Source organism: Coenobita brevimanus, chromosome 24 (genome assembly GCF_032717465.1).
Source record: "Coenobita brevimanus isolate Jiangsu-jjx chromosome 24, ASM3271746v2, whole genome shotgun sequence".
Classification (NCBI taxonomy): domain Eukaryota; kingdom Metazoa; phylum Arthropoda; class Malacostraca; order Decapoda; family Coenobitidae; genus Coenobita; species Coenobita brevimanus.
In genome coordinates, this window is record NC_136977.1 from 5,294,698 (window position 1) to 5,322,027 (window position 27,330).

The following is a 27,330-nucleotide window of genomic DNA, read 5'->3' on the forward strand; positions in this document are numbered from 1 at the left end:
TTCTTTTTCCCCTTTTCCTTTGTACCGGGGAATAATTATACTTGACTTCTAATCCTCCGGGATTCTACCTTCCTCTTAGGTCAATCTGCACATCTTCCACATCCATTCTACTACTACCTCTCGTCCATACTTCAGCATTTCACCACACACTCCATCAATTCCTGGGGCTTTCCTCATTTTGACTTTCTTCATTGCTTTCGCAACTTCCATCCTACTGATTTCTTCCTGTCTTCTCACTCCCTCCTTCCCCCAGCCATTCCCCAGCCACTTACACTCGCATTACGTTCATTCTCTATGTTCAACAATTCTTTAAAGTGTTCTCTCGATCCATCTGCTCAATTTTTCTCTCTCCTCTACTAGTAATGTACCATTTTTATCTTTCACTCTCCGGCTAACTTCTTTGGCACCCTGTCAAACTCTCTTTACCTCTTTCCAAAAAATTTCTTTCATTCCCTCCAACTGACACTCAAATTCGTTCCAAATTCCTCATCCGCTCTCTTCTTACTCTCTCTTACTAATCTTTTCACCTCTCTCTTCCTCTCTACATGTAACTCTCTCTTCCGTCTTTCAACTTCTTCCACAACCCTGTTTCTCATCCACTCACTATATGCTTTCTTCTTTTGTGCCACAGCCTCTCTCACCTCTTCATTCCATCATGCTGTTCCCTGTATCCCCTTTCGTCTTTTCTTCAACCCACACCCCACCTCACATGCTGCACAGATTTCTTCTGTGAATATCTTGCACACACCTTCCACGTCCCCCATCTGCTTCAATCCATAATTGCCCAATCGCTCCTCCACTTCCCTCTTATATTCTGCCTTTTTCCCATCCTCTTGCAACCCTTCCACTCTCCTTGCATGAACTACTTTTTCCTGTCCTTCCCTTCTTCTTGTATTTCTCCATTTCCTTTGCACCTTGATTCTGACCACCACCAAGTAGTGGTCAGAAAGTCCGCTTCCCCAACCTCTATATGCTCTTGCATCCATTACACACGTTCTTATCCTTTCATCCGCACACACATAATCATTCTTTGCCTTCCTTTCATTCAGTTCATCACCCACCCTTCTTATCACACACCACGTATACCTATGGATCATTTTTTGTCTAAGAGGGTATTGGCTATCACCAACCCCCTCCTGTCACAAATGTCCACTGATGCACTGCCATTCTCATCTATCTCTTCAGGCACACCCCATTCACCAACTACTCCATCCACCTTCACATTCCCTACTATACAGTACACATAGCCTACAGTAAAAACAAGAGCAGAATAGAAGTGACATGGTATATGACAATAAGTCTCCGACGAGTCCTACATAATGATGATGGGAAGGACCAACACCTTTGACCTAAAGTGGAGAAAGAGACTTCATTGACAAGAATCAACCTGCCCAATGTGTGGACATGAAAAATGAAACCATCGAACACTTTCTGCTATTTAGCAGCGGTTACGGCCAATACGTAACAAAACACATTTTCACAACAGCCCTACATACATGACACCCAAGGATTTATGGCCGATCTACTCGCATTCAAAAATTGACGCGAAAAAAAATAACAGTTAGAAAAAGAATAATTAGCTATACAACTATGGATGAAAAGAAAACAAGTAACTGAACAGGCACAGCCAGCATAAAATCCGCAAATGTGAAAAAAAAAAAAAAAGAGAGAGCCGAATCAGAGGCATATCCCGAAACAGCTACTTGACCGTTCTTGACGTCTTGTAACGTTTGGCAACGTTGGCACTCCGCAGCTGTGTTGCCATAATATTAGGATTGCGGTTGTGTGAGTGTTGTTATGTATTTCTTCGTAAAATTTACGGTTGTTTGAACTGCCCTGTGTACAGTGAGTAATATGATTCGACAACGTTAAAAGCGACCTCGTAGTTTGAGAATCAGACGTGGTAATTGTATCTTCTGCAATAAAAGATTTTGAATGTTAACCAAGAGAATGGTAGTGTTGCAAGCACGAAGGTACGGTAATTTGATATCAGACCTTTTGTTCTATATTCATTTGTTAATTTATATTTTGATTAAAATAACTTGATTTTGCTTTATGCAGTTTTAGTCCCATAAGTACACAGGAAATTTACTAGCTACCTCACTCTGGCTAAGTGCCTTTTTTTTTGGTGACATATGGTTAGGTTAGTTCTGTACCTCTGCATGAAAAAGTGACTACTTGCCATGACATTGTTTCTGGGGGGAAAAAAAAAAAGAACTTCACAAATGTAAATAAAATCATAGCATATTGTAGTGTAACTCTTTTTTTTTTTTTTTTTTTTTTTTAATAAGGTGTAATATCAAGGCTTCAGCTGATGAATAATGCTTTCATTTTGGTGGTAGGTGGTGGTGACCATCATCCACTCACTAGGTCTTGTGCTGCCTACTTCTTCCTTCACCTTTATCATTCTTCATCTGTATCCGTTCCCTGCTCTTCCAGTTTCTCCTTTATTACTTTTTATTACTCCTCTCTCCTGCCGGGTGGCTTTGCATTGAGTGACAAGCCTACCACTTTCCTGTAAGCCGGGAAACCATTTTCAGTGGTGGGTGGTAACCATATAACCAACCCATATATATTCCATACATGTCAACAAGTGGGTTGCCAGAGGGTTAGTGCCCCTCCCCGTAAAACAACTAAGTTAGGTCAGAGACAAACAACATCCATTCTGCTACTATCTCTCCCCCATGTTTCAGCATTTCACCACACACTCCATCAATTCCTGGGGCTTTCCCCAATTTAACTTTCTTCATTGCTTCCACAACTTCTATCCTACTGATTTCTTCCTGTCTTCTCACCTCCCTCCTTCTCCCAGCCATTCCCCAGCCACTTATACTTGCATTACTTCCATCCTCTATGTTCAACAATTCCTTAAAGTGTTCTCTCCATCTGCTCACTTTTTCTCCCTTCTCCGCTAGTAATCTACCATTTTTATCTTTCACTCCCCTGCTAACCTCACTTCCACCCTGTTTTACTCTCTTCACCTCTTTCCAGAACATTTTCTTACAGTCCCTCCACTTTACACTCAAATTTCTTCCAAATTCCTCATCCGCTCTCTTCTTACTCTCTCTTACTAATCTTTTCACCTTTCTCTTTCTTTCTACGTATAACTCTTCCGCCTCTCAACTTCTTCCACGCCCCTATTTCTCATCCATTCATTGTATGCTTTCTTCTTTTGTGCCACAGCCTGTCTCACCTCTACATTCCACCATGCTGTTCCTTGCACCCCCCTCCATCTTCTCTTCCTCCCACACACCACATCACATGCTGCACATATTTCTTCTGTAAATATCCTGTATATTATAGTAACACCTTCATAACTTCACAGCTTTGGGGGTCAATGCTTGCAGAGTTTGTTTGTTTGTTTGTAGAATTCCACCCACTGTGGCGCAGCATAGGTGGACCTCCGTTGTAAGCAGGCTGCTCTGCTCCGCCGTTGGCTCCACGATTCATCAGGGAGTTGTTGACGGAGTTGGGATAGCCTGGTGTAGGTGGCTCATCTGATACTGTTCCCAGCTACTTGTCCAGCTGACGTTTAAAGTAGTTGGTTGTCACTCCTGTCAGCTGTCTGATCGCCTTTGGAATACGAGCTCCATTCCTTGCGAAACTGTTGTGGGTTATTGTAGCAATTTTCTGGGTGGTGGCTTCTGTTTTCCTGATGTAGTACAGTCGTCCTTTACTCAGGTTGTTATTCACTTCCAGTCTCACATCAGGCACCAGCCCTTCCAGTACTTTCCCCACATAGATCACAAGGTAACGCTTTCGTTGTCTTTGCAGAGAGTATAGTTTCAGTTCTTGCAGTCGTTCCCAGGAGTTCATTTGTTGGAGGCCTCAGATTCTGTGCGTGAAGGTCTGCTGGAGAGCTACCAGTTTGATGATATCCCCAGCTTTGTATGAGGTACATTGCTGGCAACAGTACTCCAGCTTGGGTAGCACCAGCACCTTCCAAAGAGTCAGCATACATGACCTGTCCCTGGTCCTGAATGTTCTGAGTATCCAGCCAATGCTCAGAGAAGGTTCCATCTTTTCTCATTAAGACTCCGAGGTCACGCACGTGTTCTTTTGATATGATGTCTTGTTGGCTTACCTGGTAGTTTGTGCTGAGTTTAGTTTCTGCTAGTGGGCCATATCGAAGCGGTTCAGATTTGTCACAATTAATGTGCATGTTGTTTCTGTTATCTACAATAACCACATTTTGTCATTGTTCCTCATGCCTACTGCATTTCTAACCTACCACCTTCTGTCATTGGCATATCCTTCAACAGAGTTAGCTGTGACATCATCCTTATGTACTAGAGCTTGATTGCCAAGATATTCCCTCCATTCCTCACCATCATCTTCATCCCGTAAAAAACTTTACTAAACCTCAAACTATCAACCCTCTGAACTATTCTTGTAACCCATTCTTCCTTTCTCATTTTTGCTGTTGGCATAACTATTCATTCTGAAAATTATGTTGTGATCTCATTTTTATCTCACTGCTCATCTCTTTTTTACATTTTGTTTCACCCAGTGTAGCTATCACTTGTTTTATGTTTCAAGAGCGTGATTTTTTTTTTTTCAGTCACAAAACTTATAGATTTTTAAGCTTGTAACTCTACTAGCTAGGTACATTTAGCTTTTACATGCTCACCATTGCCTTTCAGGTGCTGTAATGTACATAGGGAAATGTGGAGCAAGGGGTTTAAAAGAAATTTTAAAGGATACTGTGCTGTCATTGGTGGCATCCTCATTCACCTTACCCTGGGCAACCTTTACAGCTTTGGTATGTAATATGCTTTCCTGACTGATCCATCACACAGTAATCATGTACAGAGGGGAGTACAGTGATCTGCCATTTATCTGTCAGTTCAACCCAAACCCTGTCAGATAGGTTTTTTTTTTTTTTTTTTTTTTTTTATAAATAATCCCACCCAACCCTTCTACAGGGAGTATAACCCCTATAAAACCCTATACAGGTCTCCCTCCTTATTGACAGGGGTTGCATTCCTAAGATGATGGTCAATACACAAAACCCTTTGATAATGATTTTTGGGGGCCACCTTTATATGTTCATTATGTAAATTGTACACAACCACTCATATTTTATATTAACATGATTTTAAGTATGAAAAAGGTGTTTCCTTTATACATATTATACCATAGGCCTGCCTTATCCACACTGAATGCTTGTTCAGCTGCAGGCACTAAGAATATTATTATCATAAGCGAGATTGAGACGCGTAGCTGGAATTGAGCTAGAACTGAGCCACTTTGTAAATTTATGTAACACAAAGTGAATGTTGGTGTGCATCAGGGGTCAGTCTTGAGTCCCATGTTGTTTATCATGGTACTTGAAGCCCTTTCACGTGACTTTAGAAACGGACTCCTGTGGGAGTTTTTGTATGCTGATGATTTGGTGTTGATTGCAGAGAATGAAAGGGAGGTGGAGGAAAGGTTTAGGAAGTGGAGAGATGGTATGGGGCAAAAGGGTTAAAGGGTAAATGCAGATAAAACAAAAGTGATGATATCTAGGGTTGGTGGCGGTACTGTCAAAGATGAGGGAGAGTGGCCATGTGAAGTTTGCCACAAGGGTGTGGGAAGTAATTCCATCTTGTGCGGTGTGTGTGATAAATGGGTGCATAAGAGATGTAGTGGTATCAGAGGTAGACTGCGAGATAATGCTGATTTTATGTGTACGGCGTGCCGGGGTGAGCAGGTGGAGATTGTCAGATGTGAAAGGATTGAACTTGCTGGTGAATCTCTTGAGTGTGTGGAAGAGTTTTGTTATTTGGGAGACATGCTGTGTGCTGGAGGTGGGGCTGGAGCTAGCTCTGTGGCTAGGGTGAGAAGTGGTTGGAAGAAGTTCAGGGAGCTCTTGCCTCTCCTGACATTGAGAGGGCTCTCCCTACGTGCTAAGGGGTCTTTGTATGCAGCATGTGTTAGGAGTGTAATGCTGTATGGCAGTGAGACCTGGGCAGTGAAGGAGGAAGATATTCGCCGGCTCAGACGTACAGAAATGACAATGATTAGGTGGATGTGCAGTGCGTCCCTGCGTCCAAGGCCTGGAGGGGCTGGGTTTACAATGGAAGAGTTGAGAGGTAGGATGGGACTGGAGTGTATTGGTGTTGTGATGAGGAGAGGTAGATTGAGGTGGTTTGGACATGTGGAGAGGATGGGGGATGATAATTGGGTGAGGAGGGTGAGAAGTGTTAATATTGGGGGTGGGGTTATGAGGGGTAGACCGAGAAAGACATGGGACGAGGTCATTAAGTGTGACCTTAGGGTTAAGGGACTGAACAGGGAGGCTGCAATGGATCGTGCAGCGTGGAGAGCTGCCATTAGGTGACCAAGGCCGACACATGCAAGCATGTTGGAGCCTTTAAAAACGAAAACGAAAACAAAGGAGACAGGTTGGTGCCACCTGTGTGTGTGGCGTACAGACATAAACATTTTGTTATTTTCCACAGAAAAGTTTTCTCTTGTGATGTAAGAAAATGTAGCATCCAAATGGAACTGTAACAAAATGGAATGATTTGGGTAAAAATGTGGTTTCTGCAAAGAATATCCATGCTTTCAAAGCAAAGTATTGGAGGTGGGACAACACAAGCTTAGCTGAAATCCTGTAGAACACAAATAGATAAATACAAATTCACATGATACAAAATAAATTAGCACAATACAGAGGAGATTGACTGGTGCCACTTGCATGTACAGTATATTTATGTATCCATTTTATTATTGCTCACCAAAAAAAAACTACAGGCACCAAGAATACTGTATTTTGGGTCATTCCATCTTGAGGAATGTTACATTCGGAGACAAGTTATTGAACTGCTTACAGTTGTACCATATTTTTCAAAAGTGTGTAATAGAAACAAATGGTTTTTGAAAGTTATAAAACCAACACATCTCTACATCATACCACAGTCAGCTTGTTTATATGTTTTAACTTGGATGTTTATAGATTTTCAAAAGCTGCGTGAGGAACGTTACCGTTGTGCTACCCCCTCTTGTAGTTTGCATGAGTAATTTCAATAAGTCTGTGATTTGACTGGTTCAGTCACAGGAGTGCTTCATATCAATAATATGTCATTAGGTAAGGATCATATGAAGCCATACCCAGCAAATTTGATTATTCCAAATAACTGTTGTTCAGCAAAGGAAAATGTGATCATCAGACACGTTACCCGATAAGTGAGAAGCATTACTTGTGTGATTTTTACTGAAATATGATTATACAATCAACTCTTATTACAGTTACAGTAATCGTAAGTATCTGTCTATCTATCTATCTATTGCCAGACGCCTCAATCCTGTTCGGTGTGGCCACAAACAAATCGCCTCCACGTCGCCGTCCCCCGCCATTTCACTGCCCTGCTCCAGACTCTCACCCCCCTCTCTCATATACCTCTCCATCCCATCCCTCCATCTCTTCCTCAGCCTTCCCCTCCCTCTCCCCCCCTTCCACCTCACTCATATACACTCTCTTCGTCAGTCTTTCACCCTCCATCCTCTCCATATGGCCAAACCACCTCAGTGTATTCCTCCTAACGCTTCCTGTCACATCCACATCTACACCACAATGCTCCTTTATATCCTCATTTGTCAGCCTGTCTCTCCATGTGACTCCACAGGCTCCTCTTAAATAACTCATTTCCACTGCTCTCACTGTTGACTTGTGCCCTTCCAACAACGTCCAAGCTTCACTTCCACGCTAGAGTTGGTATCACAATACTGTCATGTAGTAACTTTTTCACTTCCATGCTCACTTCCCTGTTTCTTATCACTGGTTTCAAGGAACCAGCAACCTTTCTCCCTGCTGTACCCTTTCAAGCACTTCACCCTCCAAACCTACATCCTTACTCATCACACTACCCAAGTACTTAAACGTACTCACATTTTCCAGTTCCTCACCATCCAACCTTGCTGCACAATCACTGACTTCACCTCTCTCAAAGACCATCACTTTACTCTTCCCCACATTCATCTTTAGATTCCGTTTCTTACACACTCTCCCAAACTCATCCACCAAGCCTTGCAGCTCCCCTTCATCTTCACTCAACAACACAGTATCATTTGCAAACAACAGTACAGGGAGTTTCCAAACACTACCCTCTCTCATCAGGGCCGCTCCAGCATCCACTACCCTGCCTTGTACCTCTTTTATTACCCCATCCATGTACAGATTGAACAACCATGGAGACATGACACATCCCTGTTTCAACCCAACCTTCAAAGAGAAAAACTCACTTAGTTCACCATCCACACTTACTGCAGCCTTAGCACCATCATACATACTCTTCACAGCATTCAACAACTTTCCATCTACTCCATATATTCTTAATACTTTCCACAATCCTTGTCTATCCACCCTGTCATATGCTTTCTCCAAATCCTTGAAAGCCGCATACAACTTCTTTCCCTTCTGTAGAAACTTTTCCACTAAAGATCTAAGAATGAATATCTGATCTACACAACCCCTTCCCTTCCTAAAGCCTCCCTGTTCTTCTCCAACTAATTCCTTTGTTATTATCCCTAACTCTGTCAATAAGTATCCTACCATACACTTTTCCTATTATACTAAGAAGACAAATGCCCTTATGGTTACCACACACTTCTTTTTCCCCTTTTCCTTTGTACAAGGGAATAATCATACCTCCGCAACTCTACCTTCCTCCCAGGCCAATCTGCACATCTTCCACATCCATTCTGATACTAACTTTCCCTCATGCTTTAACATTTCACCACACACTCCATCAATTCCTAGGGCTTTCCCCAATTTAACTTTCTTCATTGCTTCCACAACTTCTATACTACTGATTTCTTCCTGTCTTCTAACCTCCCTCCTTCTCTCAGCCATTCCCCAGCCATTTATACTCGCATCACTTCCATCCTCTATGTTCAACAATTCCTTAAAGTGTTCTCTCCATATGCTCACTTTTTCTCCCTTCTCCACTAGTAATCTACCATTTTTTCTTTCACTCCCCTGCTAACTTCACTTCCACCCTGTCTTACTCTCTTCATCTCTTTCCAGAACATTTTCTTACAGTCCCTCCACTTTACACTCAGATTCCTTTCAAATTCCTCATCCACTCTCTTCTTACTCTCTTACTAATCTTTTTACCTCTCTTTTTCATTCTACATATAACTCTCTCTTCTGCCTCTCAACTTCTTCCATGCCCCTATTTCTCATCCATTCATTGTATGCTTTCTTCTTTAGTGCCACAGCCTGTCTCACCTCTTCATTCCACCACGCTGTTCCTTGCACCCCCATCCGTCTTCTCTTCATCCCACACACCACATCACATGCTGCACATATTTCTTCTGTGAATATCCTGCACACACCTTCCACATCCCCCATCTGCTCCAATTCATATTTGCCCAATCGTTTCTCCACTTCTTTCTTATATTCTGTCTTTTTCTCATCCTCTTGTAACCTTTCCATCCTCCTTGGTAATACTCCTTCTTCCCATCCTTCCCTTCTTCTGTTACTCCATCTTATTTGGATCTTGATTCTGGCCACCACCAAGTAGTGGTTAGAAAGTCCACTCCCCCAACCTTTATAAGCTCTTGCATCCATTACACATCTTTGCATCCTTTCATCCACACACACATAATCAATCATTGCCTTCCTTTTATTCAGTTCACCACCCACCCTTCTCATCACTCGCCATGTATACCTGTGGATCATTTTATGCCTGAAGAGAGTATTGGCTATCACTAACCCCCTCCCAGCACAAATGTTCACTAACATAAACAAAATGTGTACTGATGTGAAATTTACATAATAAATTACAGTGAGGCCTTGAATCTGGCATTTTTTTATCTGGCAGTTTCACATCTGGCGACAGGTTAGAAACTTTCCAAGGCCCTGCATCTTGCGAGGTAGCCTTGAATCTGGTGGACGCTCGCCAGGCGAACTTAGCCTATGTGTGCATCCAGCTCGGCACTTGGCAGCCATCTTGTGACAAAGCCATTCTGTATGTTGCCACCTCACAGACCACAGCTACCACCTTGCCTGACTAGTTTTTGTGCCCATGTCTCCTGTTTTGCGGTGTTCAGCTAGAACTTGTTACAATAGTACGTTGGCAACCTTGGGATAAAAGTGCAAAAATATGTAAAATAGGGTAACATTTGGGTGACTCTGTTAATTTTTCCCCATTTAAAGTTTGCCCCAGATCTGGCAGTTTTGCATCTGGCGCAATTTTTTTTAGACTGCTGTATTTACCAGATGTGAGGTCCCACTGCAGCTAACCAGAAAGTAGTTGTTGGGGGCACACCCCATCCACTCACTCAGTGTAGTGCTGCTCTCGGGTGCCTGTCCTTTCCTCTCTTCCTTCTTTCCATCCTTCTTCTTCTGTCTTTCTTTCTTCATTCTTTCTTCTTCCTTCTGTCTATGGGTGACTCTACTGTACACTGAGTGACAAGCCAAATCATTTCCTGTACACCAGGAAACCATTTACTATGCTGGGTGCTGGCCATATAACCAATTTATGGTGCCTGATGGTTTAGTGGGCAATAAAAGCGTTTCAGTTGGATTGAGCCAGGGGTGGTTGGGATTTATTGTTCACATAATGCCACTCAGGGATGGGTGAGGCTGGTCACTCATCTTAAATGTCTGGACCAACTCTCCTAGCCCTGAGCTCCTATGCTCCTCATGGGGCAACACTGGATTAGATGATGAATGAATGAATAAACATAGCAGAAGACGGTTCTTGTTTAAGTCATCAGCAGTATGACATAAGCATAAACTAGTTGATTGAGGGGGGAAGAGTCACCCCTTTGAATGTAAGCACCATTCCTGATACTTGAGGAACTGGCAAATCCTGCACAACCATGTTCTCTGCTATCTCATCTCGGTCTGGGTTGTCAGGGAAAAGAAACGGAGTATGACCCACTCTGTTGATGCGCCCCTTTTTCTAAGGCAATTAACTCAGATTATATCCTCTTCAGGCACTGACTCAGTGACAGCAGTTCATAATGTTTAGACAACTTCTTGGTTGTATAATGAACCTGTACAGTCATGAACACCAATGAGGGGAGAGTCTGCCACTGGACGGCAGGTTAATTGTGTACGTCCACCCTTGAACTCCCTCTCTTTACTCCCACAAAACTACCGACTTGTTAGGCAGATGGATCGGAGATCTGAAGCTTTGCTGTCTCTCGCATCATCCTGCATGTAATATTAGTATAATTGATTCTACCATTAGGTGAATTATTATTTGTATACATCCACCTTCAATTACAATATATTGATGTTTTAGCAGATTTCAGTACTATGACCCCGCTGTATAGAATTTTTTTTTCAAAATATTACTTGTCTTCTAAATGATATACAGTATTAAAATTGAAATAACAGAGTAGATGAGGAATTTGGAAGGAATTTGAGTGTAAAGTGGAGGGACTGTAAGAAAATGTTCTGGAAAGAGGTGAAGAGAGTAAGACAGGGTGGAAGTGAAGTTAGCAGGGGAGTGAAAGATAAAAATGGTAGATTACTCGTGGAGAAGGGAGAAAAAGTGAGCAGATGGAGAGAACACTTTAAGGAATTGTTGAACATAGAGGATGGAAGTGATGCGAGTATAAGTGGCTGGGGAATGGCTGGGAGAAGGAGGGAGGTGAGAAGACAGGAAGAAATCAGTAGGATAGAAGTTGTGGAAGCAATGAAGAAAGTTAAATTGGGGAAAGCCCCAGGAATTGATGGAGTGTGTGGTGAAATGTTGAAGCATGGGGGAGAGATAGTAGTAGAATGGATGTGGAAGGTGTGCAGATTGGCCTGGGAGGAAGGTAGAGTTCCGGAGGATTGGAAGTCAGGTATAATTATTCCCTTGTACAAAGGAAAAGGAGAAAAAGAAGTTTGTGGTATTCATAAGGGCATTTGTCTTCTTAGTATAATAGGAAAAGTGTATGGTAGGATACTTATTGACAGAGTTAGGGAAATAACAGAGAAATTAGTTGGAGAAGAACAGGGAGGCTTTAGGTAGGGAAGAGGTTGTGTAGATCAGATATTCATTCTTAGATCATTAGTGGAAAAGTTTCTAGAGAAGGGAATGAAGTTGTATGAGGCTTTCATGGATTTGGAGAAAGCATATGACAGGGTGGATAGACAAGGATTGTGGAAAGTATTAAGAATGTATGGAGTAGATGGGAAGTTGTTGAATGCTGTGAAGAGTATGTATGATGGTGCTAAGGCTGCGGTGCATGTGGATGGTGAACTGAGTGAATTTTTCTCTTTGAAGGTTGGGTTGAAACAGAGATGTGTCATGTCTCCATGGTTGTTCAATTTGTACATGGATGGGGTAATAAAAGAGGTACAAGGTAGGGTAGTGGATGTTGGAGTGGCCCTGGTGAGAGAGGGTAGTGTTTGGAAACTCCCTGTACTGTTGTTTGCAGATGATACTGTGTTGTTGAGTGAAGACGAAGGGGAGCTGCAAGGCTTGGTGGATGAGTTTGGGAGAGTGTGTAGGAAGCGGAGTCTAAAGGTGAATGTAGGGAAGAGTAAAGTGATGGTCTTTGAGAGAGGTGAAGTCAGTGAATGTACAGCGAGGTTGAATGGTGAGGAATTGGAAAATGTGAGAACGTTTAAGTACTTGGGTAGTGTGATGAGTAAGGATGTAGGTTTGGAGGGTGAAGTGCTTGAAAGGGTACAGCAGGGAGAAAGGTTGCTGGTTCTTTAAAAGCAGTGATAAGAAACAGGGAAGTGAGCATGGAAGTGAAAAAGTTACTACATGACAGTATTGTGATACCAACTCTAACGTATGGAAGTGAAGCTTGGACGTTGTTGGAAGGACACAAGTCAAGAGTGAGAGCAGTGGAAATGAGTTATTTATGAGGAGCCTGTGGAGTCACATGGAGAGACAGGCTGACAAATGAGAATATAAAGGAGCGTTGTGGTGTGGATGTGGATGTGATAGGAAGCATTAGGAGGAATATTCTGAGGTGGTTTAGCCATGTGGAGAGGATGGAGGGTGAAAGACTGACAAAGAGAGTGTATATGAATGAGGTGGAGGGGGGGAGAGGGAGGGGGAGGCCAAAGGTTAGATGGAGGGATGGGGTGGAGAGGTATATGAGAGAGGGGGGTTTGAGTTGGGAGCAGGGCAGTGAAATGGCGGGGGACAGGGCAACATGGAGGCGATTTGTTTGTGGCCAGTCTGAACGGGATTGAGGCATCTGGCAATAGATAGATAGATAGAAATAACAGTGACAAGTTATATGACGACTAGCCCTAAAAGTCCCACTCCTACCTTGTCATATGGGTAGCCACATATCCACCCATCTACCTGCTCACTTAACCCATCCAACACTCACCCTTCCAGCTGTCTGTGCGACCTACCAAGCACATCGATTTCAGCCATCCACCCTACCCACCCATGAATGCCACCCACCAAGCTCATCTAACAATGCCACCCAAGACATCTACGCACTCACCTGCCCATCCTGAACCCACCCACCTGCTGAACCTACCAACCCAACCACCCACACAGAGCACCCTGGCCACACAATCTTCTCAGCCACCCTGGCGACCCACTGTCCATGTCGCCACACACCCTGGCAACCCACACATTCCGACAACCCATCTTGCTCACCAACCACAGTCACTCACCCTCCCCACCCACGAATGCCACCCACCCTGCTCACCCAGCAGTATCACCCATCACATCAACCCACCCAGCCCTCCCACTGTACCCACCCCTCTCTCCTTGAATTAAGTGTAACTGCAGTGAGTTCTTGTCTAAAGCTGTGCGTGAGAAACATTACATCTTTTTCCAGTAACGTTCCTCACACGATGCATGTAACGTGTGTGACGGAGCGTATGGCGTACCAGAGTCTTACAAGGTATTACAGGGCTACATTAGTAAGATATTAGGATGCCTATTTATAATATAATGTTATTTTAATTTCCTCCTATTCGTGAGCTGTGTATGTTAAAAAAACGTCACACACATTACTACTGAAGTACTGGGCTTCCACTTCAAGGTCGTGCCACAGTCTGATCGCAGCTTATACATAAACAATTGTAGTGACAATTACAACTTAAATAGATGCTATTTCAATAAAAGCCAGTGACAGTATTCCAAACAAATACTGTACATACTCAGGTCAGTGATGATAAGAAAATTGCTAATTTCTGCATGAATTTTTCTTCAGTGACATGGTTCGACATTTTTTAATCCCTTGCTCTCAGTGACAGTTTACAAACTTTTCTGTCCAGATCCATAATATTCAATGTTTAAGCTTTAAAATGATATGTAATTTATATATTTTTGGTCAATTTTTAGATTGACACTAAAGGTTGACATTTGCATGGAATGACCCTTTTGTTATTATGAGTGAGAGTAAGATGCATAGGTGGATATGAATACTGATAGAACCAAAAACAGGCCACTAGGTACATAATTTATGTAACACAACACAAAGGAGACAGACTGATGCCCCCTGCATGCATATTTCTGTAAACATTTAATATTTTCCACAGTAGGAGCTACAGGCACTGAGAATATTTTTTTATTTATTAAAATGAGAGTGAGATGTGTAGATGGATATGAGTATAGATGAAAGGAGGTGACTGGCAGCATTAGTTATGTAACACAAAGGAGACAGGCTGATGCCATCTGCATGCTTATTTATGGAAGCATTTTATTATTTTCCACAGAAGGAGCTGTATGCCAGCACAAGGGTATGCAGCATAAGCCTATGCAAATGCTGTGGTAAGGGAACAAAGGCCCAAATTGTAATGCTCACCAATACTAGATGGCTTATTCTCTCTGACTGAGGTGGAACTGGCAGTGGCCTTTGTTTTGGCAGGCATCATCAGTAGTGGATGGGTGATGTGGGGAGCGATGGGTGGTTTGAAAATTTTGGTTTCAATTTGTGGTATCAGTTAATGCAGTAGAAAATGGATATTGTTTTAATTCATACCAGATTTTTTGCGTTGTCAGATGTGAAGTATATTGCGTAATGCTGCGTCAGATAAATGGGGGGGATTACTATTCTGTATGCTTTATATAGACAATAGATGCTCGATTTAACAAACTAGTTCAGCCTACCCCCATTCTGTTATCTCGAATTTTCCACTAAATTGAGTTCTGTAACCAAGGCTCAACATAAGGGAAAATTTTCAGTTATTTCGTGGTACTTTCCGCTAAATCCTTGAAGGCAACCCAAACCTAGCAAATTATGCTAACTCAGTGCTACATACAGCAATTAGAACCCATAATTAATACCCCACATATGCATTACTGTATATGGAATTTCCTTAATGGAATTAGACTCGTTTTAACAGAAATTTTCCCTTAAATAGGGCAGAAAATACCACAAAAAAATTATTCTGTTATCTCGGGCTTCCACTAAATCAGTATTCGTTAAATCGAGCATCTACTGTGTGTGTGTATATATAGCTTATACTAGTACCGTATATATACTGTATATATACATACCTGGTATATATATATATATAAATATATATATATACTGTATACCGGTATATCTATATATCTAGGTATATATATATATATATATATATATATATATATATATATATATACTGTATATATTTATATATATATATATATATATATACCTTTCTTTTTTTCTTTTAGCACATTTAGTAACAGCATTACAGTTTTGTTAGATTATTTTCAATGAAGAAGGTAGATAGCATAAAGTATCTTGTAACTTATATTTATGCTTGTGTTTAGAAATGAATGACCATGTGTAGGTCTTTTCACTTTATGTTGTGTTCCTTGTGTCATTATATGTTGGTGCATGTTCCAGTGCCATTCAGCTGTTCTATAACTTGGGGATGATGTCTAATCAGTATTATTGGTAGCAGTGGAACTTCAGGATATATTTTTATTTATTTACTGGTTTACTTATTTATCCATATATACTGTATACTTAATAACAAAAATGGTCATAGAAATGGCAGTATATAATGAAGACTTAATGTAAGTAATATTAGCCATGTGTGTATGCAGGCAACATGATGACATACATGGCATCTTATCTACACCAACGTGTAGACCCCTCAGTGACATATGCCAACATCATTTGGGTCAACTCCTTCACCACCGCTGCTCAGGGCTGCTTCATGGTGTTGGGTGGCCTACTTGAGCGCACCCTGGGGCCTCGTCTCACCTGCTTCATTGGCTGCTCTCTCCTTAGGTAAACACTTCGATATAGTTGGTCAGTGGCTGTTACTTGACTCCTTGAATGCCACAGTACTCTTAAGTGCCTTCTTTATCTTTGCACAACTCATAATTTTAAACAATGCAGGGGTTTTATTCACTTTTGTATAGAGTGCAGTATAATTCTTATGTGTGGGGAAGGCTCCCCATATACCGCCCTTCTCAGTAGGGTGGCATTTTGTCCCATCAACTTTCCTCTTACCTGCTTTCTTCAACCTCTGTCTCTTTCCTGCACTGTTGCATTTTCATCTCTTTTCTGTTGCCATTTTAATAGCCATTGCTCTTCTTAAGTGTCTGCATTCATTACTCCTTCATTATGGCAGGTGTGTAGCACCCATCTGACAGCAAACATGCAACCCTTTTCTGTCTGGCTTTAAGGCAAGAGTAAACTGATATTCCCAGTGCTTCATATATGCAATAGGTCAATGCTGGAACTGTCATCTTCTGTCTTTATTTCCTTCTGCTGATGACCTTCAGTCTTTTAAATGCAGTGTGTCCAAGTATTTTGAAATGAACAGATCTTTATTTATTTATTTACCTTTTTTTTTTTAATTATTAGAAGTCTTGTAGGCCTCCAGTCTTTGGATCCTTCTACCTGGTATAAAAAAAAAAAAAAGGGGAGTAATCATTTTACGTAATTTATTCCGTGAGTGAGTGTGGCTTGAATTCTTGAAAGTTGCATTACTCTTCGTAGGTAAACACTTTCTTCACCTAATTTAATTTTCAGTGATCCCTTGGTTATTTCACATAATTGGTACTGAACATGGTGCATGATACAGTAATGGAATTGCACAATAACTAAAGCGCAGAATCTATGGGATTTGTCCCAATTGGTACCAGGCATCCCATGTGCAAGTCTTGATTTTCCCCTTTACAACAATTTATATCTACTAAATGCTTTCAAACTGTTATGGTAGGTGTCAGAAACACACATAGACATGGTTAGGTTAATAGAAAGTGATGAAAAGGTCATAGTAAGGAAGAAACACGTATCATTGAGAAGCCTGAGATGGACTTGAGGTAAGGCATTCCAAGGTTAGGGGATGGAGAATTAGTGGTCTCCACCACATGAGATTAGGCCAACTCCTCAAGTAGGGTCTTATCTCTGAATCCCTCAAGGCCATTAGAAACCACAGACACTGCACCACCATTGTCAGCAGAAAACGTCTCAGGTATGCAATAACGATGTTATGAGCTGAAAAATGCACTACAGTAGACCCTCATTATAATGAACTAATTGGGGGAAAACTAGTTTAATAAAAGCTGATAGTTTGTTACATCTGAGGATCCCTCCTCCCCCAGGTGAGATTTCAGACAAATGTTTGAAAATAAATGAGTACTGTTCAGTACTGTAGCATATTCTAGTACAGTACTAAAAATGAAAAGTATACCCATTTTATACCAACTTGGCCCATGATTTCACCCTGCTACAGCTTGTTTCATGTCCCTGTCATAGCACTTCTTCATGATTAGTACATTATTACTATACTATAGTCAGTTATTACAACTCAACAGTCATGATTGGGAGAGGGTAGTTGGGGACTTGTGAAGTTGCCTACCACAAGAGGCCATCACCATTAATAGCTTGTCCATTCTGAGTACATGTTAAATTACCGTGATTTTTCTCTGTTGATGCGAGATCCTGTGTGGCAAAATACCATTATACATTGTTGAAGTAGTGAAAAAGCTTCATAACAAATATATAACAGAAGAGAATACATTGCTCTCGTTGTTTTATTACCCCCAAAACGAAGCTAGAATTGTGAAAATCTGGCACATATATTTCTTTTTGTCATTTTTAATGAACCTGCCACAAAGCTGAGTTAATTCTTGCCTCCTGATATGTTTGATGTATACTGTAGTTTTAACCAAGCACTTGTTTTGTTTGTGTCAGTCTTTTTTGACATTGGTGGAAATTTAATGATGTATTAAATTATTCTACATCAGCCATCCAAGTTCAGAAACAGTCCCTGTTCCAAGATTTGATGTGACTTACTTGAAAGTGGTGAGAGCATGTTTTCCTGGGGGGAGATTTGATATGACTTATTTGATAGTGGTGATAGCATGTTTTCCTGGGGGGATAAGTCATGATCAAATCTTGGAAAGGGGATTTTCTCAGAGCTTGGATGGCTGATGTAAAATAATTTAATACATCATTAAATTTCTGCCAAAAGAGCAATTGACACAAACAAAACAAGTGCTTAGCTAAAACTATGGTACAGTAAACCCTCGATATGACGAACCCCGATATTGCGAATATCGGATATAACGAACGGCCAAATCGCGACCAAACTTCCCCTGGATTTTGCGAACAAAGATCACTAAATGAGGGGGACGTTTGGGAGTCTGCCCACGGTGACAACAGCATCCTTTCCTGCAACAGTAAGTGTACTTCAACAGCGTCCTTTCCTGCAACAGTAAGTGTACTTCAACAGCGTCCCTTCCTGGCACAGTAAGTGTACTGTAACAGTATTACATTATACTGTATTCTTATTATCAGTGCTGGGCAGGTGCGCAAACACTTCCGCAAAGCGCAGTTGCGCACCCTTGTGCTCCGGTGATATCGTTCGCGCATTGCACACCACACGAGACCACGTGCAATTTTGCACTTGCACACGTTGGAGTGTGCCCTGGTGAGAGAGGATAGTGTTTGGAAACTCCCTGTACTGTTGTTTGCAGATGATACTGTGTTGTTGAGTGAAGACGAAGGGGAGCTGCAAGGCTTGGTGGATGAGTTTGAGAGAGTGTGTAAGAAACGGAACCTAAAGGTGAATGTAGGGAAGAGTAAAGTGATGGTCTTTGAGAGAGGTGAAGTTAGTGAATGTACAGCGAGGTTGGATGGTGAGGAATTGGAAAATGTGAGTACGTTTAAGTATTTGGGTAGTGTGATGAGTAAGGATGGAGGTTTGGAGGGTGAAGTGCTTGAAAGGGTACAGCAGGGAAGAAAGGTTGCTGGTTCCTTGAAAGCAGTGATAAGAAACAGGGAAGTGAGCATGGAAGTGAAAAAGTTACTACATGACAGTATTGTGATACCAACTCTAACGTACGGAAGTGAAGCTTGGACATTGTTGGAAGGACACAAGTCAAGAGTGAGAGCAGTGGAAATGAGTTATTTGAGAGGAGCCTGTGGAGTCACGTGGAGAGACAGGCTGACGAATGAGGATATAAAGGAGCGTTGTGGTGTGGATGTGGATGTGATAGGAAGCGTGATGAGGAACACACTGAGGTGGTTTGGCCATGTGGAGAGGATGGAGGGTGAAAGACTGACGAAGAGAGTGTATATGAGTGAGGTGGAGGGGGGAAGAGGGAGGGGGAGGCCGAGTATGAGATGGAGGGATGGGGTGGAGAGGTATATGAGAGAGGGGGGTGTGAGTTGGGAGCAGGGGAGTGAAATGGCGGGGGACAGGGCGACTTGGAGGCGATTTGTTTGTGGCCACCCCAAACGGAATTGAGGCGTCTGGCAATAGATAGATAGATAGACACATGAAAAGGCAGGTGTGCAAGCGCAAGTAAGTTTGCGCTTGTGCACCGGCCTTGCGCACCTGCCCTATGGATTACGCAATCCAAGGGACACGCGGTCTTCCAGGGAACACGTGGTCTTGGGAGCTTCCCACATGGCTGGACAATGGATGGGGGAGGCTGAGGCGGGTTGCGAGGGTGGGTTGGTGGGGGGAGGCGGGAGGGAAGGGGATAGTAGCATTTCTTAATATGCTTCAACAGAGATAATGTATTTTTAATATTTTTTAAATTATTATTATTAGTAAATAATAATAGATATACATTATTTATTAAGATTAGTATATGCAATTCCCTAAAAAACCCATTAAAGCATATCATTTAAATCAAATATCCACAGCCTAATAATTCCTGATATGTTTGATGTATACTGGATATTTGATTTAAATGCTCTGTTTTCATGATTTTTTATATTTTGTAATGAATTACATATGCTATTGTATATCTATACTGAATTATTAAATAAATTGTCTTGACAAGACAAGAGAGAGAGAGAGATAAAGAGCATTATTCTGAGAGAGAGAGAGAGAGAGAGAGAGAGAGAGAGAATAAATACAGGAATGGCAAAGGAGCGTCCCTTTGAGTGAGGAGATAAGGCATAAACTTCGTCCCTCTTCTCTCTCTTATTCTCCATTCCTTCCCTCCTCTCTTATTCTCCATTCCCTCCCTCCTCTGTCGGAGAGAGAGAGAGAGAGAAAGAGTTGATGATACAGTAATCACTTGATCTTTGCCAATGCCTTGGTAAATATAGGCTGTTTTTCTTGGACAATGACCTACTGTACCTCAGTCACCGCGGGTGGTGGGCAGGTTGCTAATTTAGTAATTTATTTAATTATACCAATATATATTTTACAGTAATTCCCACAAATATATGCAAATGATTTGTGCTAGCGCTTTGCGACGTTGCACAAAGCTAAATATTAGATTGCGCACTTGCACAAATTACAAATAATAGAAAATCTATCTGTCTATCTATTGCCAGACACCTCAATCCCGTTCAGGGTGGCTACAAACAATCGCCTCCACATCGCCCTGTCCCCTGCCATTTCACTGCCCCACTCCCAACTCACACCCCCCTCTCTCATATACCTCTCCACCCCATCCCTCCATCTCATCCTCGGCCTTCCCCTCCCTCTTCCCCCCTCCACCTCACTCACATACACTCTCTTCGTCAGTCTTTCACCCTCCATCCTCTCCACACCAAACCACCTTAGTGTATTCCTCCTAACGCTTCCTATCACATCCACATCCACACCACAACGCTCCTTTATATCCTCATTTGTCAGCCTGTCTCTCCATGTGACTCCACAGGCTCCTCTTAAATAACTCATTTCCACTGCTCTCAGTCTTGACTTGTGTCTTTCCAGCAACGTTCAAGCTTCACTTCCATACGTTAGAGTTGGTATCACAATACTGTCATGTATATATGCAAATGGTTTGCGCTTGCGCTTTGCGACATTGCGCAAGCTAAATATTTGTCAGATTGCGCATTTGCGCTTGCACAAGGTAGCCGACTGTGGATTGAGCTTTGCGCTTGCGCAAGGTCCTTCTTCGTTTGTGCTGCCCACCACTGCTTATTATAGGTATTGTATTTATATGTACAACTTCATACAGTATTGTATTTACATGTACAGCTTCATAAACCATTGAATTCTCCATGTAAAACTTCACAGAGTTACTTTAGGTTGTGTTTGAGCATGTAGGACCGAACGACTACCCTTACATAGCGAACTGAGTTCGGTAATCCCTCAGAAATACCAACCCCTCGTATATAGTGAACTTTCAGATATAGCAACCCACCCCTCCCCCCAATTAATTCGTTATATCGAGGGTTTACTGTATAAATCGAACATTTTGTGAGGCAGGATTTAACCAAGCTTCTTAACAACTTAATGAACCCCTAAAAGATGGGTGTCTGCACTTGCTGTCCAAGGGTACTAGGGCCAAAAAGACTGGTGTCCACATATGCAGTCACACCCCCCCCCACCCCACCAAACCCATCCCCTGCCACCTCACCCTCACACCACCTGTCACCCACCCCCACCCTCACCCCCCACCCTCACCCCCCACCCTCACCCCCCACCCCAACCCCACCCCCTCCTCCAACCACCCCCACCACCCTATCCCCAAATCCCCACTGCCGCCAACTCCCCCCACCATCCTCCCAATACCCCCCACTATCCCCTACCACTCCTAACCCCCACCCTCCCACCACCCCTAATCCCCATCCCCCACAACCCCCAATCCTCCCAACCACTCCTTCACCACTCCCACTCCCCCCACCATCCCCCTACCATTTTCCACCACTCACCACCATTTCCCCATCACCCACCACCCCCTATCCCCTACCCTTTACTGCCCATCTCCTATCCCCACCACCCCCAACCCCCTACCCTCCTCCACCCCCACCCCCCAAACAACCCCACCTCTCCAACCCCCAGTGCCACCCCCACTCTTTTCCCCCCACCTCTCTCCCCACCCCTCACTTACCACCCCCATCCATCAACCCCCACCTCCACCATACCCCCCACCCCGACCCCCCACCTTCCCTAAGCACCCAGTCCTCATCCCTGCACCGTCCCATAACCCCCACACACCCCCACACCTCCCCCCCACAAATCCCCCCCACAAATCCCCCACCAAATCGCACCCGCCGATTATGCTCGTCCCGAGGCATGTCTAAACATTCCTATGCCTGTCTTTTAGAGGTTAAAAACGACAAAAATAAATATATAAGTGCCAGGTTTTCAAAATTGGGACTTTGTTTTCAGGGAAATAGAACAACAAAAGCAATGTAATCTTCTCTGTTATACTGTATTTTTGTTAAGAAGCATTTTCAATACAGTACTTTGGTAGTGTATGATGGAATTTTCCTACACAGGGTCTCACATCAACAGAGAAAAATCACAGTAATTGAACACATACTTGGGACAGGGAAGCTGTTAACAGTGAGAGACATCTGGTGGTAGACGATTTTTGGAAGTCCCTCATTTCAGGCCAGACTGAAGTGAGAAAGGGTAGGAAACACATGTACACTGTTCGTGTATAGATGGATTTACACTGCTTATACTGCCACTTCTCGTGTAGGCTGTACACTGAGTCAGCTGTCATTCATTGTCACTGTTGGCAAAGATGGCTTCTGGTAGAATACTACTGCTATCCTCTCATAGTCTCCATGAAATGCTTTAATGCAGGCACCCCCTGGTATACAACATTTTGCTGTAATGATCTTCAACTTATGACATCCTTTTTTCAGTATGTAATTGGCCAGCTCTTGATTTAACCATCACCATGCTGGAGAAACAGTATGATCAGCAGGAATACTACCAGCAAAGCAGTCAGGAGCTTGAGTCATAGAGTGCTATGTACATAAGATCCTCAGTATGGTCTGTAGTCTGTAATTCTGAATGACAGTTCATGTTATGTGACCTCTTAGGTGACAAGAATTGAGTGAATTGTGTCAAGTTATTTAGCTGATCAGCTGGTCACCTTGTAAACAAGTGATTGCATCTTTCCAGTCAAAGTTTTGCTTACTGGTATGTATTGAAAGTTATCCTTAGTATGATCCGTGCATTACAATTCTGAATGACAATATATATATATATATATATATATATATATATATATATATATATATATATATATATATATATATATTTTAGCTTTAAAGTAACAAAAACAGGTGAAGTGTGTGATCATTCATATAGCAGTATGGATCAGCTGATGGCATTGCTTCATTCCACTTCAAATGTTTTCCTTCCTTCAGTGACAATTATCCTCAGGACAATAATGTGCATTTCAGTTCAGAATGATGGTTAATATTATTTGGGCTCTAACAAGACAGTCAAGTGATACGTGTGAACAGCAGTAATAAAAGCACCCCAACCTCTAACTGCAAACCATTTGGGAATGTCTTTGAGCTGACAGTGTTATGATTTCACCATGCCGTATATTCAAAAATCTTTCTTCAGTGGTTTATAACAGCAGTATTGTGGTGTTTTAGTGGTTATGGTTGTTAAGTAGGTTGATTTAAAACCTAGGTAGTTTGGGTTGATTGGTGAAGGAGAGTAAGAAGAAAGTGGATGAAGAGTTTGAGAGGAATCTGGGTGTGAAATGGAGGGAGAGTAAGAAATTGTTTTGGAAGGAGGTAAAGAAAGTATGACAGTGTGAAAGGGGTAATAGTAGGGGAATGAAAGATAGGAATAACAGATTGTTGGTAGAGAAGAGAGAGAAATTGAGGAGATGGAAGGAGCACTTTGAGGATTTGTTGAATGTAGAGAGTGAGAACAGTGCGAGTATAAGTGGTTGGGGGAATGGCTGGGAGAAGGAGAGATGAGTGGAGGGAGGAAGAGATCAGTAGGGCAGAAATAGTGGAAGCAGTGAAGATCTAGATGGGAAAGGGCCCAGGAATTGATGGAGTGTGTGGTGAAATGCTGAGGTACAGAGGTGAGATTGTAGTGGAGTGGATATGGAAGTTATGTAGATTGACTTGGGAAGAGGGAAGGGTTCCGGAGGACTGGAAATCAGGTATAATTGTTCCTTTATACAAAGGAAAAGGGGAGAGAGAAGTATGTGGTAACCATAGGGATATTTGCCTTCTTAATGTGACTGGAAAAATAGATGGTATAATACTCGTTGATAGGGTTAGGCATACAACAGAGGAGCTAGTTGGAGAAGAACAAGGGGGATTTAGGAAGGGAACAGGTGTGTAGATCAGATATTTGTTCTAAGATGTTTAGTGGAGAAATATATAGAGAAGGGAAAGAAAGTGTATGCTGCCTTCATGGACTTGGAGAAAGCTTATGACAGAATAGCTAGACAAGGTATGTGGAAGGTATTGAGAACATATGGTGTGGAGGGGAAATTGCTGAATGCTGTGAAGAGTATGTACGTAGGAGCTAGGGCTACGGTACGAGTGGATGGTGAGCTGAGTGAGTTCTTTGATCTCAGTGTGGGACTGAAACAGGTTTGTGTAATGTCTCCATGGCTGTTTAATATATACATGGATGGGGTTGTAAAGGAGTTGCAAGGTAGGGCAGTGGATGTAGGGGTGGCTCTAATGAATGAGGGTGAGATTTGGAAGATTCCGGTGTTGCTGTTTGCTGATGATACAGTATTGTTGAGTGAAGATGAATGGGAGTTCCAAGGTTTGGTGAATGAATCTGGGACAGTGTGTAGGAGGAGGAAGCTGAAAGTTAATGTAAACAAGAGTAAAGTTATGGTGTTTGAGAGGAATGAAGTCACAGAATGCACGGTGAGGTTGGATGGCAAGGATATGGAGAATGTGAGTGTAATCAAGTACTTGGGTAGTGTGATGAGTAAGGATGGAACTTTGGGAGATGAAGTGCGTGAAAAGGTACAGCAGGGAAGGAAGGTTGTTGGTTCACTGAAAGCAGTGATGAGGAATAGGGAGGTGAGTATGGAAGTTAAGAAGTCACTGTATGATAGTATTGTGATCCCTACCCTGACATATGGAAGCGAGGCATGGATCTTGCAAGAGGGGAACAAGTCAAGAGTGAGAACAGTGGAAATCAGTTACTTGAGCATGTGGAGTGACATGGAGGGACAGGTTGACGAATGAAGAAGTGAAAGAACGTTGTGGGGTGGATGTGGATGTGACATGTGGAGAGAATGGAGAATGAAAGACTGACTAAGAGGGTGTATGTAGGTGAGGTGGAAGGAGGGAGAGGGAGGGGAAGACCGAGGATGAGGTGGAGGGATGGAGTTGAGAGGTATATGAGGGAGAGGGGAGTGAGTTGGGGGGTGGGTAGTCAAATGGTGGGTGACAGAGCGACTTGGAGTCGTTTTGTCTGTGGCCACCCACTGCGTGATTAGGGTGTCAGGCTATAGATAAATAGATAGTTTGGTAGCTGCATAAGAGTAACTTTGGCTGGCTACTTGACATAGTTTCATTGGACCCATGTTGTAGCACTCATGATTTACAGTACTGTACTGTATTTCAGTTTCCAAACTTTTTTTTCTCAGGTGCAACCTAGATATAAATCGAGAGTTACTTGTATGTTAAAATGCCAGTCACATATGTCATGTGTGCAACTTGATGAACAGTACCAAAAAATATGTAACATTTGTCACACACACCTTTGAAGAGATTGTAGCAGTTATACTGAAACAGCTGTGAGAAACCAAGATTTTATTGGGTTGAATGATAAGTGAATAATTGTGTAACCTTTATTCTTAGGCATGCATTTTGATAGATTTCTCCCATTTTTACTTTCTTTTTCCTTGCTTTGTATGTCTTAGCCTCACTTGATCTTAGGCATTAGTAAGGGTCGGGATGATAACAGTGATGAAAATTTAGAGATGCTGAACATCAAGAAGTTGAAGTATTGTTTGTTAGTGTTTACAGTCCATTGACCATGCCATTTTGTCAGTATGTGTTCTTACCTAATTGTTCTTCATAATTGTATCTTTACAGGAATGAGTCAAACTTGTACTGTCCCTTGTATTAAACCATTTTTATCATCCATCCATCCGTCCATCATCCAATCCTACGTTGCCCCATGAGGAGCGTAGGAGCCCGGGGCTAGGAAAGTTGGTCCTGGCATTTAAGATGAGAGTGACCAGCCTCACTTATCCCAGAGTGGCATTACGTGAGCAATAAACCCCAACCACCCCTTAGTTATCATACATATCTTTAAATTTATGAATAGTTTTGGCACACACTGTTTCATTCAGTAGTGCATTCCACTGATTAATTGTCCTATTGGGAAACTGGATTAAACCATTTTTATCGTACATATCTTTAAATTTATGAATAGTTTTGGCACACTCAGTTTCATTCAGTAATGCATTCCACTGATTAATTGTCCTATTTGGGAAACGATTTCCATACATCTTTATCACCCCTCTTTTTATGCAGTTTTTTGCAGTATCCTTTTGCTGATGCCTCCCATAGGTTATATACTCATTGATGTCTGTTTTCTCTTTCCCTGTGATCCATTTATATAGCACAATCATATCTCCTCTTTTCCTTCTGTCTTGTAATGTTGGTAGGTTCAGTTTTTCTAGTCTTTCTTCATAGCTTAGATCCCTTAAGATTGTTACCCATCTTGTAGCTGCCTTTTGTAATTTTTCAACCTTATGTATATGTTTTTTGAGATGTGGACTCCAGACTGCTGATGCATACTCCAGGGTTCGCGTGATGAATAATGTTATTATTTCTTAGCCTGTCGTCATTTATATATGTGAATGCTAATCTCTCTGAGGAGAGCAAGAGGGTAGAAGTGGTGAATGTGTTCGAGTGCGAGATATGCTGTGATGGCGTTGTGTGAAACGAAGATGAAAGGGTGTGAAGTGGAGTGGGAGGGTGTGAAATGTGTAAGATCGGGAATGAATGGGCAAGGAAGATGCAAGGAAGGAGTTGCTTTGTTGATGAATGCGGTGTGGCAGAGTGGAATGAGAGACTACAAATGTGTCAGCTCAAGGTGTATGTATGTCAAGTTCAAGTCTGAGAAGGTGAAAGTCACAGTGGTTGTAGCATATGCACCGTGTGAGGACAGGAGTGAGAGAGAGAAACACAGGTTCTGGGATGAGCTGGATGAAATAGTGGGAGAAGTGCCCAGGAGCTATAAAGTGATCATAATGGGGGATATGAATGGAAGAGTAGGCACTGGTCCTGAGGATGACATAG

The 27,330-nt window shown here is 42.3% G+C and overlaps 1 protein-coding gene across 3 annotated transcripts in view; it reads left to right on the top strand.

Annotated features, from left to right (window-relative positions):
- Positions 1-1,847: 1,847 nt before the first annotated feature.
- Positions 1,848-27,330, top strand: part of LOC145393474 (apicoplast pyruvate carrier 1-like) — a 101,480-nt gene continuing 75,997 nt past the window's right edge. For 2 of the 3 annotated variants that reach the window (XM_080267580.1, XM_080267581.1), the window contains exons 1-3: positions 1,909-1,973; positions 4,644-4,762; positions 15,954-16,140. In XM_080267580.1, coding sequence (XP_080123706.1) covers positions 1,936-1,973; positions 4,644-4,762; positions 15,954-16,140 — 344 coding nt within the window. In that variant the 5' untranslated portion in view covers positions 1,909-1,935. The other variant, XM_080267582.1, reaches the window with a different exon arrangement.